The 16142-nt window shown below is 28.8% G+C and overlaps 1 protein-coding gene and 1 pseudogene across 1 annotated transcript in view; one reads left to right on the forward strand and one right to left on the reverse strand.

Moving 5' to 3' along the window:
- The window catches only part of LOC100169601 (UDP-glucuronosyltransferase 2B17), a 14239-nt gene extending 7105 nt beyond the window's left edge, over positions 1–7134 (forward strand). Inside the window, exons 2-5 of the mRNA XM_016807822.2 lie at positions 4456–5442; positions 6235–6454; positions 6526–6745; positions 6806–7134. Coding sequence (XP_016663311.1) covers positions 4615–5442; positions 6235–6454; positions 6526–6745; positions 6806–7094 — 1557 coding nt within the window. The 5' untranslated portion in view covers positions 4456–4614 and the 3' untranslated portion in view covers positions 7095–7134. The remainder of the gene's footprint in view (positions 1–4455; positions 5443–6234; positions 6455–6525; positions 6746–6805) is intronic.
- A 3846-nt stretch (positions 7135–10980) lies between these two features.
- Positions 10981–14415, reverse strand: LOC100160698 (annotated as a pseudogene).
- Positions 14416–16142: the final 1727 nt, after the last annotated feature.

The raw sequence follows: 16142 nt of genomic DNA on the forward strand, positions 1-16142 counted from the left end.
ACGCCCAGCCCAAACTAATGTCAGTTCTGCCTTTCAATCTAAAGGTGGGACATTGTGCGGCGACCGAGCTCGCCTACCGACTTAGGGACTCGTAAGGAGACGAGCCATCAGAGGCAGACCAGAGTCACTCACCGCTGTGCCCCGGAGACATGTACTGGACTGACTAACACTGAGACGCCCGGCAACTGGACGGGGCAAGCCCCGACGTCCGTGCTTTCAGCGCGTGCTAAGAGCACCACTGCCAGGCACGGTGGACCTGACAGTCACCCTACCCCGGACGAGGGGCATCCCGTCCGGACCACGGATCATTTGATCGTAGCTGTCCACGGCCTGTTATTAGTTATTCACAGGCTACCCGACTCTGCCGAAGCAGAGGGAACCGGGCGTTCCCCTATCCGCAACCTGGGGACGCGTTCTGTACCGTCCGTCAACGGTTAACGAAAGCAACAGTACTCGGCTGAGGTTTCGCTAGAAACTACTGTATACTGAGTATACAGTTGGCAGATTAATCCTTGAAAGTTGGCAACATTCACCTCAAACCCCCCTAAAAATAAACTCTAGGATCGCCCCTGATTACGGTACCTCTTAATGTTCAGTATTTGAAGTGTTTTTGAGTGTTAAGGTGGCACTGAACTTTTATCTCATAATTCATATGAGTGATTTCTAAATGTTTTGCTAGTTGCTATGTTATCCATTTGTTAGATGGGACAAGTACAACACTCACTACTATACATTTGTGGGTGTAACTAAAAATTTCATCAGGGGGTGCAATTGTAATATGTAATATTTAGACTTAAATAAAAACACCGGATAACTAATAAATGGTGGACCGTACTGAGTGTGGGGTGATCCAATATACATATACATTATACATATATACACATTAGGCATATACTTACGCTCCCTCATACACCACACACGACACATGCAAAACATAAATGATATTCAACACCTCTCCGACCAGCCGTTTAGTAAAAACCAACTATCAATTATCAACGGCGCCAGACGACAGCACATTATAACTCATAATAAACTTCAAGAAGCCGACGACAAATTTCCGATATAGACGTAGGGACATAATAACACAATAAATTACCTACTAGCGGCACCTTTGTCATACCACTGAAGACAGAAAGTCATAAACACATCAATACGTAAACGCAGACATCGATGCACCAGAAGAAGGGATCACACCAAAGTCACATTATATAAGGACCCTACGGGATCGACTCGCCGAACAGTTTTTTCACAAGACCATCCGATGCACAACGTCCACGCCAGTCAGCGTCACGATACACCTTCTTTGCTGTTCAGAGGAGTATCCACCAACATCAATTCAGATGTATATGTATATTGAATCATTTTCAACATTCGGTATGACCACACAATTAATTATCCCTTATTACATACTAAATGCACTTAGTTTCTTCTTTTGATTTATCTATCTAACTACTCCCCCACCATACAACCCTTGTGACTATTGTCGTGTGATGGCGTGCTACTAAAATTTAATTATTATTAGATCATAATTACATTAATTTATTTAGAATATATAAGCATAATTTTAAGTGCTCCATAACTTAAATTACATTCGGTTAGCCGTCGACTGTGTACGATTGCTGCGAGTGTAGGGATTTCTATGAGCAAAATCTAGTTCATAAGATTATCATAAGTATTGTATAATTATATTAATATACCTATTTAGAATATATAAGCATAATTTTAAGTGCTCCATAACTTAAATTACATTCGGTTAGCCGTCGACTGTGTACGATTGCTGCGAGTGTAGGGATTTCTATGAGCAAAACATAGTTTATAAGATTATCATAAGTATTACATAATTACGTTAATATATTTAGAATACATAAGCATAATTTTAAGTGCTCCATAACTTAAATTACATTCGGTTAGCCGTCGACTGTGTATGATCTGGGGAGAATTTGAAACCAGTCTTATTTGACCAATTTTGGAGAATATTTAGTGCTTGTTGTAATATTTCCATCGTGGTTTTAATATTTTGTCCACTGCAATAAATGTGGTAGTCGTCCGCAAATATAGTAAGTGTTTTGTAGGTTTAGGTATTTCTTTAAATATATTGTTAATAGCTAGCAGAAACATTGTTACACTGATCATTGAACCTTGGGGAAGGCCGTTTTCAGTTAGGTAGGTGTTTGATAATTCATTGTGAGCTTTAACTTGTATTGTACGATTTTTTAAGAAATTTTGGAAGAATATGAACATTTTGCCATTTATGCCACATTCTTGAATAATTTGAGGGTTTCTGTTTTGCCATACCATATCGTATGCTTTTTCTAGATCTAAGGCTATTAATAATATTAATTTAATATTAGATGTTGTTTCTGATTTTTTGCGTTACAAATATCGTCATGTAAGGAAGAGAGGGTATCGAGAGTTGAATGATTTCTGCGAAATCTACATTGAATATAGTATATTTGATGTCTCCAAGTGCCAAACGAAGCGCTTGTTAACTATTTTTTCTAGTGTTTTACCTAGTGTATTGATGAGTGAAATGGGCCTATAGTTAGAGGTATCAAATTTGTTCTTATTTGGTTTTAGGATAGGTATAACTATTGCGTTGCGCCATTGATCTGGATATATTCTTTTTTCCCAAATTATATTATAAATTTGGAGAAATATTTCGTGTTCTAGCTTTGGTAGATTTTGAATTAAGAAATATGATATCCCATCTGGACCTGGAATTTTGCTTTTGCATCCAGATAATGCATTGTGTAGTTCATTAATATTGAAGGGTTGATTAATTGTGTTTTCTTGTTGGTAAAAATTAAGTTCTAGGCCCCTTGAAATATTTTCATCTATCTTGTGTTTGTAATTTAGGAATTCGTATCCGTAGTTTGAATTACATGTTAATATTTTGTTTATTAAAAAAATGCATTTGTTAATTTAAAATTACATATCAATTAATTAAAATGAATGCTGTAAGATTAAGTTTTAACTAACTATCTACACATAGTTAATAAATAAATTTTAAATTCCCTACCTATATGAAATAAAACGTGTCACAAACAATACTTCATCACTATCACTAATCAGATAGTGAAACAAAAAATTGAAAAATTAAAATTCCCCGCCATATTGACAAAATCCTGTGGACGCCCTTAATAGTAAGTTTGTACAAACTACAATTGTACAATAATTAAGTAGGATGCGTACTTCAGAAATAATTTTAATGTCTGAAAAATGAAAATTCTGAATATATAATATGAATTCGTCAGTTATTTATGTACATAGGTAATTACTTACTTGATAGTTGATCATTGATAGGTACTATAACATTTACAATCCACGCCATAAAGTTGAGATTTATTATATTAAGACGTATTATATATTCATTCAACATTATAATCATTAATTAGTTTCTAAATACACACAGAATGACATCATACCATTATACCAATGAAGTAATTGACTTCAAATACCAACCAGTGGCGGCAAACCCTATACTGAGGTCGGGCCTTAGCCCGATATCTTTTGAAAATTTATCATGGGACCGCTTCACCTAACCCCTTCACTCCTATACAGGGTGATTTTTTAAACATGCTCACCTCCATTTTTTCCCTTAGTATTACATTTATTCAAATTGTGATTCTTAGAATTTTTAAATATATCTAAAGACCATATTTTAAAATTCCCGATATTTTTTGGTTTACTTAAGGAATGTCCTGTGGCGATACAAACATCTATTTTTCAAATGAGAACCCCTCCCTCCTTTTTACGGCAAATTCTTTAACTGGTAATTTTCTTGAAAATGTTGATGTACCTAAGTCAAAATCCTAATAACTAATAAGTAGTTTCTGAGTTATTAAAATGTTTGTACTAAAGATAATAATCCTTAAATATGGTTTTATAAAAATATAAGCTATATATTAGATGTTATATCACAAAGTTATATATCTCAAAAACAACTTGTTCAAATTATTATTTAGGTACTTATATCAAAATTCTCAAAAAAAAATATCTGCTGAATAATTTTATTAAAATTGAAAAAGGGGAGTTCTATTTGAAAAACATAAGATTGTATTGTCACAGGATCTTCATTAAGTGGCACAAAAAATCTCAAGTATTTGAAAATATGGTCTCCAGGAATTTTGAATAGTCCTTTTTTATCCCCTCCCCTTAACTACACCTCTGCTGTATTTTATATTTGTTTGTTTTTTTCCTGGTAAAGTATGATAATAATCAGTTATAATACAAATATAAGAACGGAAAGGAATTTGAAATATTTTTTCACTGTTTAACCTGAACGTTTTGAGTGCTGTAAACCATATCTTATTATCTTAATGACTTAATACATTTATCTCTTGATTGCAGACTGTAAATGAAGTTTAGTAATAATAACTACTTACTTATTTTATATATAATTAGTCAATAACATATTAATATAGTATTATTGAGTAACAATTTTTTTCTTTTTAGAAGATAATGGGCCAAATGAACTGGTTCAGTAGATAAATAGAGTGCAGACAGATTAAGGACGCATTGTTTTTTTAAACAACCATCAATCACCTATAGTTCGCGTTACATACCTACTAACCTACCTACTCTATTTTGAGCAATTATACCACAAAATTAAAAATGTCGCATAAATCAATGATTTCAATAGTTATTTTTACATTAGTCAGTTGCACGTGTATTCAATCAGGAAATACTGCTCGAATATTAGCTATTGAGACGTTTGCAGGCAAGAGTCATTGGAATTTCATGAGCTCTGTGCTTCGAGCAATGACGGACAATGGACACAATGTTACAGTATTTACACCATTTCTTGACGGTAATCGAGAAAACTATACAGAAATAGATATGTCTAATATATTTCCCATGAAACTTAACATGAGTTTAGTGAGGATGAGAAATATATTCAACAATTGGTTTACGCCAATTTCATTTATGATGAAAAATGATGGTAGACGAAGCTGCGAAATATTGCATAATAATGATCAACTAAATGATTTTTTGGAAAACAAATTGCAAACCGACTTTGATGCAATTGTCATTGAACCTGGAATAGTTTCAGGTTGCTTATCGTACCTGGGAGCAAACTCAAATTTGCCAGTGATATACACGACTCCAATTCCAATAAATACTTATACAGAACGTATTACTTATGGCGATGTCAGTAACCCGGCAACGGTATCACCAATGTTATTTAATTTTGCTGTTCCTAAGACGTTTAATCAACGGTTCACCAATACACTTATTTGGTTGTACTCCAGTATAATAGTTAAATTTCAAGAATTCTTACTTCAATTATTCGATTCAAAACCTTATGACTTAGGAACCATAAATCCTCCGTCATTGGTCTTTATGAACACTCATTTCATAAGCGATAAGTCTAGACCAACTCCGTCAAATGTTGTGAATGTTGGTGGCATTCATTTAAAACCATACAAAAAAATACCTAAGGTAATAATTTTAAATTGTTTATTTTATAATGAAAACTTAAATAATGAGTCGTACAAATAGTATCCGTACAATAGAAATATTTTTCTAAATAGGTACCTACCTACATAATTTGTAATCAAAATAGAAAAAGTAATTTTCAATAGTTGAATATTAAATGTACAATAAATATAATATATAGACTTTTATAAATATATTACAAATTTAAAATGTATGTATGCCTTTTTTAATAACTTGTATTTCAACAATTAAATACAAATTAATAAACCTGCTAAATAGGTGCGTAGTATACTTAATTTTTAATCAAAATGTTAATTTAATATTTAATTATTTTAATAAATGCACAAGATTGAAGACATACCTAAAACTTATATAATATTATTTTTAAATCAATTCATTTTTGAAAAATTGCACATTCTATAAATTGATGGGGATATTTAAAACAAGTATTTGAACCTTTTAGTAAGAAAATTAAGATTTTTGAGTATCAAAAGAATTCAATTATTTATAATAATATATGAATTTCACCTATGGCTATTAGAAATCAAAAGTTATTATTGAAATTACTTATAATAAAATAAAATATTTGTTATCACAGAAACATTACATTTTAGTACCTAACCTATTAATTTAATATTTATGGTGTTTTATCATATTTTCATAAAATAATGCTCTTATATTTTATGTGTAATAAATTTAATATGTATTTTTGTACGCACTTTATGAATAAGTAATTTAACTATTTTAAAAATAAAATAATTAAATTGTTATTACAATGAAAACTATTGATTCCAGGACATATTGGATTTTATTGAAGACTCACCACATGGAGTCATTTTATTCACATTTGGTTCAACTACTGCAATGTCTTCAATTCCGAAATATATTTTAACTGCTTTTAGAGAAGCATTAGCTGAACTTCCACAAAAAGTTTTGTTGAAATACGAGGGCGAAATGGAAGATAAACCAAAAAATGTCATGACAAGAAAATGGTTTCCTCAACGAGATATTCTTTGTAAGATTTTCCAATAAACCAAATTTCGACACAAGTTGTTAGTTTATTAATATTTTTTTAATGATTTACAGTGCACAAAAATGTTAAGGTTTTCATCAGTCATGGTGGAATATCTGGATTATATGAAGCAGTAGATGGTGGAGTGCCAGTCTTAGGATTTCCATTATTTGGTGATCAGTATAGGAACATAGATAATTTAGTTGAGGCAGGCATGGGAATATCTATGGAAATATATGCAGTAACTAAAGACACTTTTTTGAAAAATTTATTGGATCTTGTTAACGATGAAAAGTAAGTATTTGTTAATACCCTACTTTTATCGGTATTTCTAATATTATGTATTTATTTTAGATACATTAAAAATGCCAAAATTACTTCAGAGATATTTAAAGACCGACCAATCTCACCAGAAAAGTCTGTTGCTTACTGGACAGAATATGTTATTCGTCACAAAGGAGCACCACACTTAAAATCTCAAGCTCTTAATTTAACGTGGTATCAATACTTTTTATTAGATATAATCGCTGTAATACTTATATTTATTTTGATTTTTATACTAATTGTTTTAAAATTCTTTAAATTTATTCATACAATTTACTATAAAATATGTTCATCATTATCTAAGGTAAAATCTGATTGATGTATTTCAAAATATGTAAAAATCACGAAAATTAGCAAATAATTTTAGTTGAGAATTCATAAAAATTTTTCTTTATAAATCTAAAATTTGAAAATGTAATACAAGCTTATTCATAAGTTTGTCTACCTTTATCAAAAAAAAAAAAATGTCTACAAGAACGTCAAATTAATCTTTTATGAGCGTTTGAAATTCATATTTTTACAACATTTGATATTCACTTGATTTCTCATGTGACGATTTTCTTATTTTATTGTAATTAAAACGAATGACTGTAGATATTTGAAAATTTCACTGAATTTTAATATTTTCATTTTCTATACAGCATAAGATTATGAAAATATTTTGACTCTTTTTGAGCTGTTTACGGACATTGTCAGTTTTCAATTTTTTTAGATTTTTTTTCTATAAATATCAATACAGTTTTGTTTGTTGGGTAAAAAAGCGTGATAATTTAATGCAGGGCTCCTGATATAATGTTACAATAACAGTTGAAAAATATTAAAAATACATAGGCACAATTATTTTTTAGAAGCATTTGAGGTTCAAATTTTGACGAAATTGCATATTGAAAAACCTTGGATAACTATTTTAGTTATTTTGTTGTTATTGTATAATAATATTCGTGGGTACTTGAAACTTCTAAAGTATACTATTATATATCTATGATATTATCACGATTTGTTGTTGATGTATAACGCGTTATAAGTACCTAATGGATATTGTGATGTGATTAATTTGTAATTTATTATGCGTACCTATTATAGGTCAATTTTTTTTTTAATACCATAGATAAGTATATAATATGTTTTATACCTAGACTGACATACCGTCTCTGCTCAGAATCATTTTTCTTATATAATGATATTATATCATTGAATTCAAAATTAATACCATCCATTATACAGTGTCCCTCTGTACCTACTGTACAGCATAGAGACATCCACTTGCCCACCTTTTTTAATTGTAATAGGTACTATATTTTATGTGAATAGTGTTACTCTGTAAAGTTTAAATGTAAAATGTTTCATATTATTTAAAAACGACAATAATAAGTCTGTTTAATTTTTACATACCAATATATAGGGTGTCCCACGAGGATTTAACCATTGTGATATCTCCCGAGACCTATGATAATAAATATATCATAAATCTGTTTTTTTATTAGACTCACAGAATACAGAGACAAGGATAACATGTTTTTTATTTTTTATTTCATTAAATTTTTTAGTGAGAAGTTCAAAAAATGTATAAAAGTTTTCAGAAAAATAAACCATAAAATGGCTTTTTTCATTTTTAGATTCTGAGTGGAACGATGAATGTATTGATTTTGCAATGATGTGTGTTTTTTTTTTGTGTGTATTTCTTCACGGTTTGGGGCAGTAAAATTGCTTGGATTTTCTTCAACAGTATCTTGTTCGATAGGAAAGTGAATCTAGTTGGTGCATTTGTGAGGTCAAGTTTTAAAATTCTCAATAGTTTTCAAAAGTGCCGTGAAAAACAACATAAAAATTAAGGAAAAATGGAATTTTTACGCAAAATCGGTTTTCCACAAAATCGATTTTGGTTTTTGGTGTAACTCTAAAATAAATTAACGTAAATGCATAAAATTTTTACTGGTTTTTTATATTTGCATTCTCTATACACGATACAATTTTCAAAATATTTTAATTTGTTTTGAACTGTTTAGGAACGTTTTAAGTTTCCAATTTTATTAGTCTTTTTTTCTGTGAATGTCAATTAAACTTTATTTGTTAAGTAAAAATACTTGAAAATTTAATACAAAGCTCTTACAACATTGTTACAATGACATTTTAAAAATATTAAAAATCCTTGGTCACAGTTTTTTTTTATAAGCATTTAAAGTTCAAATCTTGAAAAAATCACGAAAATTAGCAAATTATTTTAGTTAAGAATTCATAATAATTTTTATTTTTAAATCTAAGATTTGAAAATTTAATACAAGATTATTCATAAGTTTGTCTACCTTTATCAAAAAATAAAAATGTGTATTTTTATTTTTGGTAAAAAATAAATATATACAAAATGTATTTAGCTACAAAATAAATAGCAAAATCACTAGAAAACCCAAATCATCAATCTAAATGCAAGAAAAATCAGTATACAGAAACAGTACAAAACAAACCCAGTCTTAGATGAAAGGATTAAATTGTAATGAACTGTCTACACATTCTCAACGCACAATTACCTTAAGACAAAAAACACATCACTTATAATGAAGCATAATATTATCATTGAATGCCACAAATACATTAATTAAAATATGAACATCGATTTCAAAACAGATTAAAACTGGGACAGTGGACTGATAAACAATCACATTTAAAAATTAGGTACCTATATTTTCTTAAAGAAACACATTAAATTATACATTTTAATTGAATTCAACCAAAAACAGTAAAACTTAAATTAAAAACCAATTTTTAAGTATTATAATAAATAAATTCTTTGGTCCCAGGTAAGACAGCCGTTTGAAAGTTTGAAAATTCCCACTTGTAAATTCATTATATCAATACATATCTAAGGTATTTTTATATTATATATATTACATTCTTAATGCATGTAACCATTAAAATTCTTATTACTATGAATATTTCACGAGATAACTGTAGTTATGCCCTTTTGATCTCACTTGTTCTGACTTATGCCATTTTTTCCCACGACTTATGCCCTTTTGATTTCAATTTTTCTGACTTAAGCCCTATTTGTCCACGACTTATGTCTTTTTGATTTCACTTATTTTGAATTATGTCTTTTGGTCCAGACATAAGTCATCATACGCCTTTTCTACCAACGTAGAAACGGTTATGTTTAGATATTCCCTATTTATTTCTTCAATGATATGAATAATATTCGTCACTGACTTATGCCAAATGTACCAAAAAAATCAGCAAAAATTAAGCTTTACATCTGCGGGAAAAATTTTTTTGTGAAAAATTGACTTAAGCCCTTTCTACCCAGGAGCAAATAATATTATTATTTCCATGCTATTGGCATCAGTTCATACAAATTTCTTAAATACAACCTCAGTAGTTAATAATAAAAAATAAAATAAATAGATAAGTATTAAAATATATTGATTTGTTTAAAAATATTAAAAATTAATAGTTCTGGTTTATTTATATTTATAAATTAAGAAATCATTGCTATTACCTATGTGGTCCATAATATACTAATGGTACCTATGGAACCTTATCGCTTATTATTGAAAATTAAGTATTACCTATAGATCAAATTTTATAGTTATATCAATAGCCAATAGGTACCTATAGGTAATAACAATATATATATAACTTATTGCCTATTGGTTAGGTAGGTATTAAAATCATTTATATCAAAGTTCATCGAAACACGGCGATACACGATAGTATACACTAATAAGTTATAATCGTGTTAGTCGTATACGGTGTACAAGTGTACATGTAAATAGACATTAGTTAACTCAAATTGCGATGGTAAAGTTTTTTTGAATGACGGTTGCATGTACTTATATTTGACGTTTTTACTGACTTTTTAGTTCTGATGGTTTAAATGGTTTTGGCGATGTAGATTTAAAAGAGAATGTAAGGCTCGTGTGCATTATAAATGTATACTAGTAGGTACAACTAACTTAATTATTCTTAAGGGGATTTGATACCGTGATTTTCTGTTTTTGTCTAAAGTCTAACCCGCGCGACATAGTATTTTAGACATGTTTTTTACCAAATATTCCAATTGATATTACTTTTATTTTTTATAATTTTTGAGCGATATCAAAATATAATATTTCTCTAATAATTCTTTTTTAAAAACCAAACTTTATTTTTATAAATTAGTTACAAAAAATATAATATTTATAATTGAAACAACCATTGTATTAAAGAAAAAAAAATATAAAATAGACAATTATTAAGGAATTTAAAACAGTATTTAAAACAAAGTTTATGTTACATATATTTTTAAAAGGAAGGAGCTTATTTTGACGCCTCAAACTGCACTATACTATTTAATTGAATAGCGATCTATATATATACATAATTTTGTGGTGGAAGGATTTCCGAGGGAACTTCAGAACCGACGAGTAACAATTTTTACAAAAAAAAATGCTCTAAATAGAAAAGGAATTAAAAACCGTGTTAAAATTCGTCGTTAATGTATTACTCGGATTTTTTAAAGGAAGGAGCTTATTTTGACGCTTCAAACTGCGCTATTCTATTTATTTAAATGGCGATAAAAACGTTGATGGAAAAAAAATTGAAAATGTTACTTTTTATCAAACTTAGGTATTGATGGTGACGTACCTGCTGACGATTTTTTTTTAATACAAATTTTACTTTTAGTGAATTTTGTTGTGGAAGGATTTCCGAGTGAACTTCAAAACTAAGCTAAATAGTTTACACTTTACGCCACCGTCGATTAACAATTTTGCCAAAAAAAAATTTCTAAAATGTTTATTTTAACTAGGAAAGGGATTGAAAACAGTTTTTAAAACAATGTTTGTGTTACTTATATTTTTAAAAGGAAAGGCCTTATTATGCACCTGAAACTGTGCTATACTATTTATTTTAATGGCGTTCCGTACGTTTATAGGTAAAAAATTTGGAAGATGTTACTTTTTCAAACCGAGGTGTTGGTGACATACCTGTTGATGACTTTTTTAATAAAAATTTTACTTTTAGTGACTGACATGTTTAATGTATTGACTTTGGTTTTATCCAACAAACCTCACATAGGTACAAACTCATATTTTGATTTCGATAATTTTATAAATTTAAATACTTTATATATAATGTAAAAAACCAGTAGAATAACTGATATCACAACAGCAATGACGTCCAGTAAAAAATATTGATACCATTTCAAATCAAGTGCTTGAGATTTTAAGTGAGGTGCGCCTTTATGACGAATAACGTATCTCGTCCAATAATCAATGGTTTTTGATGGTGTCATTGGACGATCTTTAAAACGATCAGAAGCGATCTTAGCATTTTGCATGTACCTAAAAAAATGTGCTATTATTAAAAAAGGAAATTATATTTTTAACTGTATAATATTATACATTTGTATATTGTTATCCTTACTTTTTATTGCTAACGAGCTCTAAAATAACATTCATAAATGTATCCTCAGTCACAGAGTCAAGATTCATTAAAATTGCCATCCCTGCGTCCACTAAATTTTCTAAATTTCTTGGTTGATCAAAAAACACGGGAAATCCTAGAACCGGAACACCGGCATCCACAGCCTCATACACTCCGGATATTCCTCCGTGACTAATAAATAATTTTATATTAGGATGCACTGTAAAATAATTATAAATGCTTTTTATTTTTTTATTTATCAATATTTTACTGAATATTACTAAGTATATCTCGTTGAGGAAACCATTTCTTTATCATGATATACTCTGGTTTGTCAATCATTTCTCTTCATGTTTTAACAACACTCTCTGAGGGACTTGACCTAATACTTTTATAATATTGTATCTAATAGTTTCCGGTATCGAAGATACTGCCACTACAGAACCTAATGTAAAAACAATGACTCCGTGTGGCGAACTTTCGATGAATTCTAAAATATCCTGTATAAATAATTATAAATATCAAATATTTTAGTGATAAATATAATTTTGAATAAGCATATAAGAGTATATATCTAACTATTAATAATTTTAATACTGTGACATTTAATCTTTCATTGATTTTATTTTAAACCTACTTTCCTATGTTGAGCATTATCTTGACAAATTATTTAAATAAATTATTTAAACAAATAGATAAATCTTTCTTCGTGTCTAGAAAAATATTTAAGTAGACCATTCAAATTTAAAATGTTTTTTTCCGGGCCATAGTGGTAGGAATAAGTCATAACTCATAAGGTATATTATACTTTATCTTTGCATAGAAATAATTTAGATTTTAACTTAAATCTACAGTCTGTACCTAGATAAATTGTATAAAATTATATTTTATCTTTTCTACATAAATGTTTAGTTATTGTTTTGATTACACTGCTACTTTCACACTTTTTTCATTTGTATATTGTAATTTCATACAATAAATTTATTGTTCAGAATATTAAATTGTGTTAAAATTTATTTTTCTTATTTGTTCTGTACATTGGTTTAAACGCGGGTCTGACAAATGTTTTGGTACAAAATATAGATGTTACAATCCCCTAAATTTGAAAACATAAAATCGTACCATAAGACGTATGTATCCTCATGTGTTATCTTGTCTCACTAATACATAACATACGTTACGATTTTGTATCAAATATATTACTATTTTAGAGTGAATTAAAAATTCTAGTATCAAACTTAAAGTTGATATTATTATCAATGTCCTCAAGACGTTGTCTTATTACGATCTTTTGATTTACAAGCGAGTTATGTGTATATAAAATTTTAATATTTAGTATTGAGAGTGATTTATTTTATAGATGAATAAAATAGGTACTCACGTCAGGTATTTTTTTTTTTTGGTGGATTGAGATGTATACCACCAACTTGAATGACACTTGGTAGAATAGGTCTTGGGGCATCGGTAATAAAATGTGCGTTACTAAATATAATAGAGGGTTTAACAGGTTCGATCAGATCAAAAGACTCTTTATCTACTATTCTTGCCAACCAACTTTTGTACTGAATCAAAAACGTTGTAGAAAACAATAACATAGTGTTTGTAAATCGTTCGATCATTGTTCTTGGAACGCTGTGATCAACTAATACATGTGATACAACTGCTGGGTTTGGATAATGTCCTAAGACTGAACGTTCTATATATGATATTAAAGGGGGTGGTTTGATGTATATTAATAGTATGTCTAGTTTTGCAGATAAGTATGAAGCGCATTCCGATGCCATTAACTCTATAAAGATGACATCAAAATTTGATTTGGAGTCAGTTAATATGCTCTTAATGAAATTATTTTCATATAATATCTTACAAGTGTTTCGACTATAAATATTTACATAATGAATTAAATCAAAGTATGAAGTAAGATGTTTTTGCACCAAATCAATGTCCAACCGTAACATTGAGAAAGTTTCATTAGATACATCTATCTCTGTGTAATTTTCTCTGTCACCATTTGGGAATGGTGTCAATACTGTTACTTGATGGCCATGTTCAGTTAATGCACGAATTATTCCTTCCATAAAGTTCCAATGGCTCTTTCCGCCTATCGTTGAAATAGCCAAAATATGTCCACCTTCTACTTGTTTTAAATACAATGCAGTAACACAAAAATAAAATGTAATAATGAATAGCTTAATGAATATTGTTATAATGTTATGACACCCTAAAAAGAATGAAAATTGTAATATTATTTATAAGTCATACATTTTTGGTTTGGTAAAAAGGATTGCCCTTTTAGGATCAGTATAACCAATTAATATAGTTTCTATTACCCAGAAGTTTGGAATATTACATTTTCTAAGTTATTATTTTTTGTTGATGGCTTAATAATTATTTATCATTGTTAATATGGTTTATCAGATGTCTTGAATTCTTGAAGAATAAAAATTTTAGAAACTTGAAACATTTCACCATTACTTAAATTACCATTTGTAACACTCTATAATATATATATTTTCAAAATATTTTAACTTAGATCAAGCTATTTATATTTTACACCACTTCAAATATTTTTTTCTTATTAATGTATTTTAGCAATATATTATAATATCTTGACAATTATGAACATGTCATTGATAATTAGATATATGAATATTGGTAAAGATCACACTATTAGATTTGAAGGCCTAATTGGCAATTGCAGTATAAACTTAAACATAATTGTGTAATATAATTATTATTACATTTAATAACAAACCTTTAAACGTTGTATAATGAAATAAACTATAATCACTAATTCAGTAATAAAGGTTTTTACTTGTGACTTATTGAATATTGTAAAATGGCAAACTAAACTAATAGTCTTGCAAATCATAACACACGTGCCAACAGTTAGTTTTATACTGAATATATACCTATTGGCTATTAACTTATATTAAATGCCTAGTAATTAAAAAATATATATCTTAACTATGAACATAATAATCAGTACCTAGATAGTCTACTAAAATTAAAGATAACCCTTACACCTATGACGTAATAGTCTTTTTCAAATCTATACTTTAATCTATAGGTTTTATTTTTAAATCCACCAACAGTTGCCAAGCTAGAAATCTATAAATGCATCGAGTACCTACAGAATATCACCCAACACTATTAGGTATATTCACCAATATCAACATTCAACACCATCAATCATTATCAAATGAGGAACTTCCTTTGAACACTCGTTATTATAGATGAAATAAGTTCTAAGGTACACAGTGCACGGTCCACTTGGTACCCAAAACCAATAGTAATTTCATCCAGAATGTTGGTGGTAAGTATTCGTTTTAGGTACAGCGTTAATGTGTTATTCTATATTTTATAATTTAATCACCTACTCCTGATTATTTTATCAGTTTTGTTGTACACATTTGAGATAGGTAAATAACAAATACTTAATAAAATAAATGTTGTTTCTTGTGTTTGCTACTCATTCACTAGACAGTCGTTACTATTTACTAATCAAACAATTGAAAATTATTTGTAATCTACATGACTATGTTCAGATAACCAAATCATACACAATATTATTGTGTCTTACTGCCGTAGATTTTAAAATTATTGGACCCAATTCAAATAATTGATTATTTGATTTATAATTCAATATTTGTATATAAAATTAAAACCAGCCTACTGATTAGGTACTGACCTATTTATAAATAAAATAGTTACTAGGTAATATACAGGGTTCGAAAATTTAAAGAGTTTAAATTATATAAAAAAAAAAAAAAAACACTTAAATCTGAATTAAGCACATATTTGATTAGGTATTTGAATGTAAAATACATTAACTTATTCAAATTATAATAGTAGGTATTTAAGAACTTTTATAGGTTCTCAATTACCTAATACTTACCACTAGCATATAATTTATTGATGGGTATTGGGTTCATCATATTATAATTATATCATATAATTGTTATAAACT

This window comes from Acyrthosiphon pisum, chromosome A1 (assembly GCF_005508785.2).
Source record: "Acyrthosiphon pisum isolate AL4f chromosome A1, pea_aphid_22Mar2018_4r6ur, whole genome shotgun sequence".
NCBI classification, from domain to species: Eukaryota; Metazoa; Arthropoda; class Insecta; order Hemiptera; family Aphididae; genus Acyrthosiphon; species Acyrthosiphon pisum.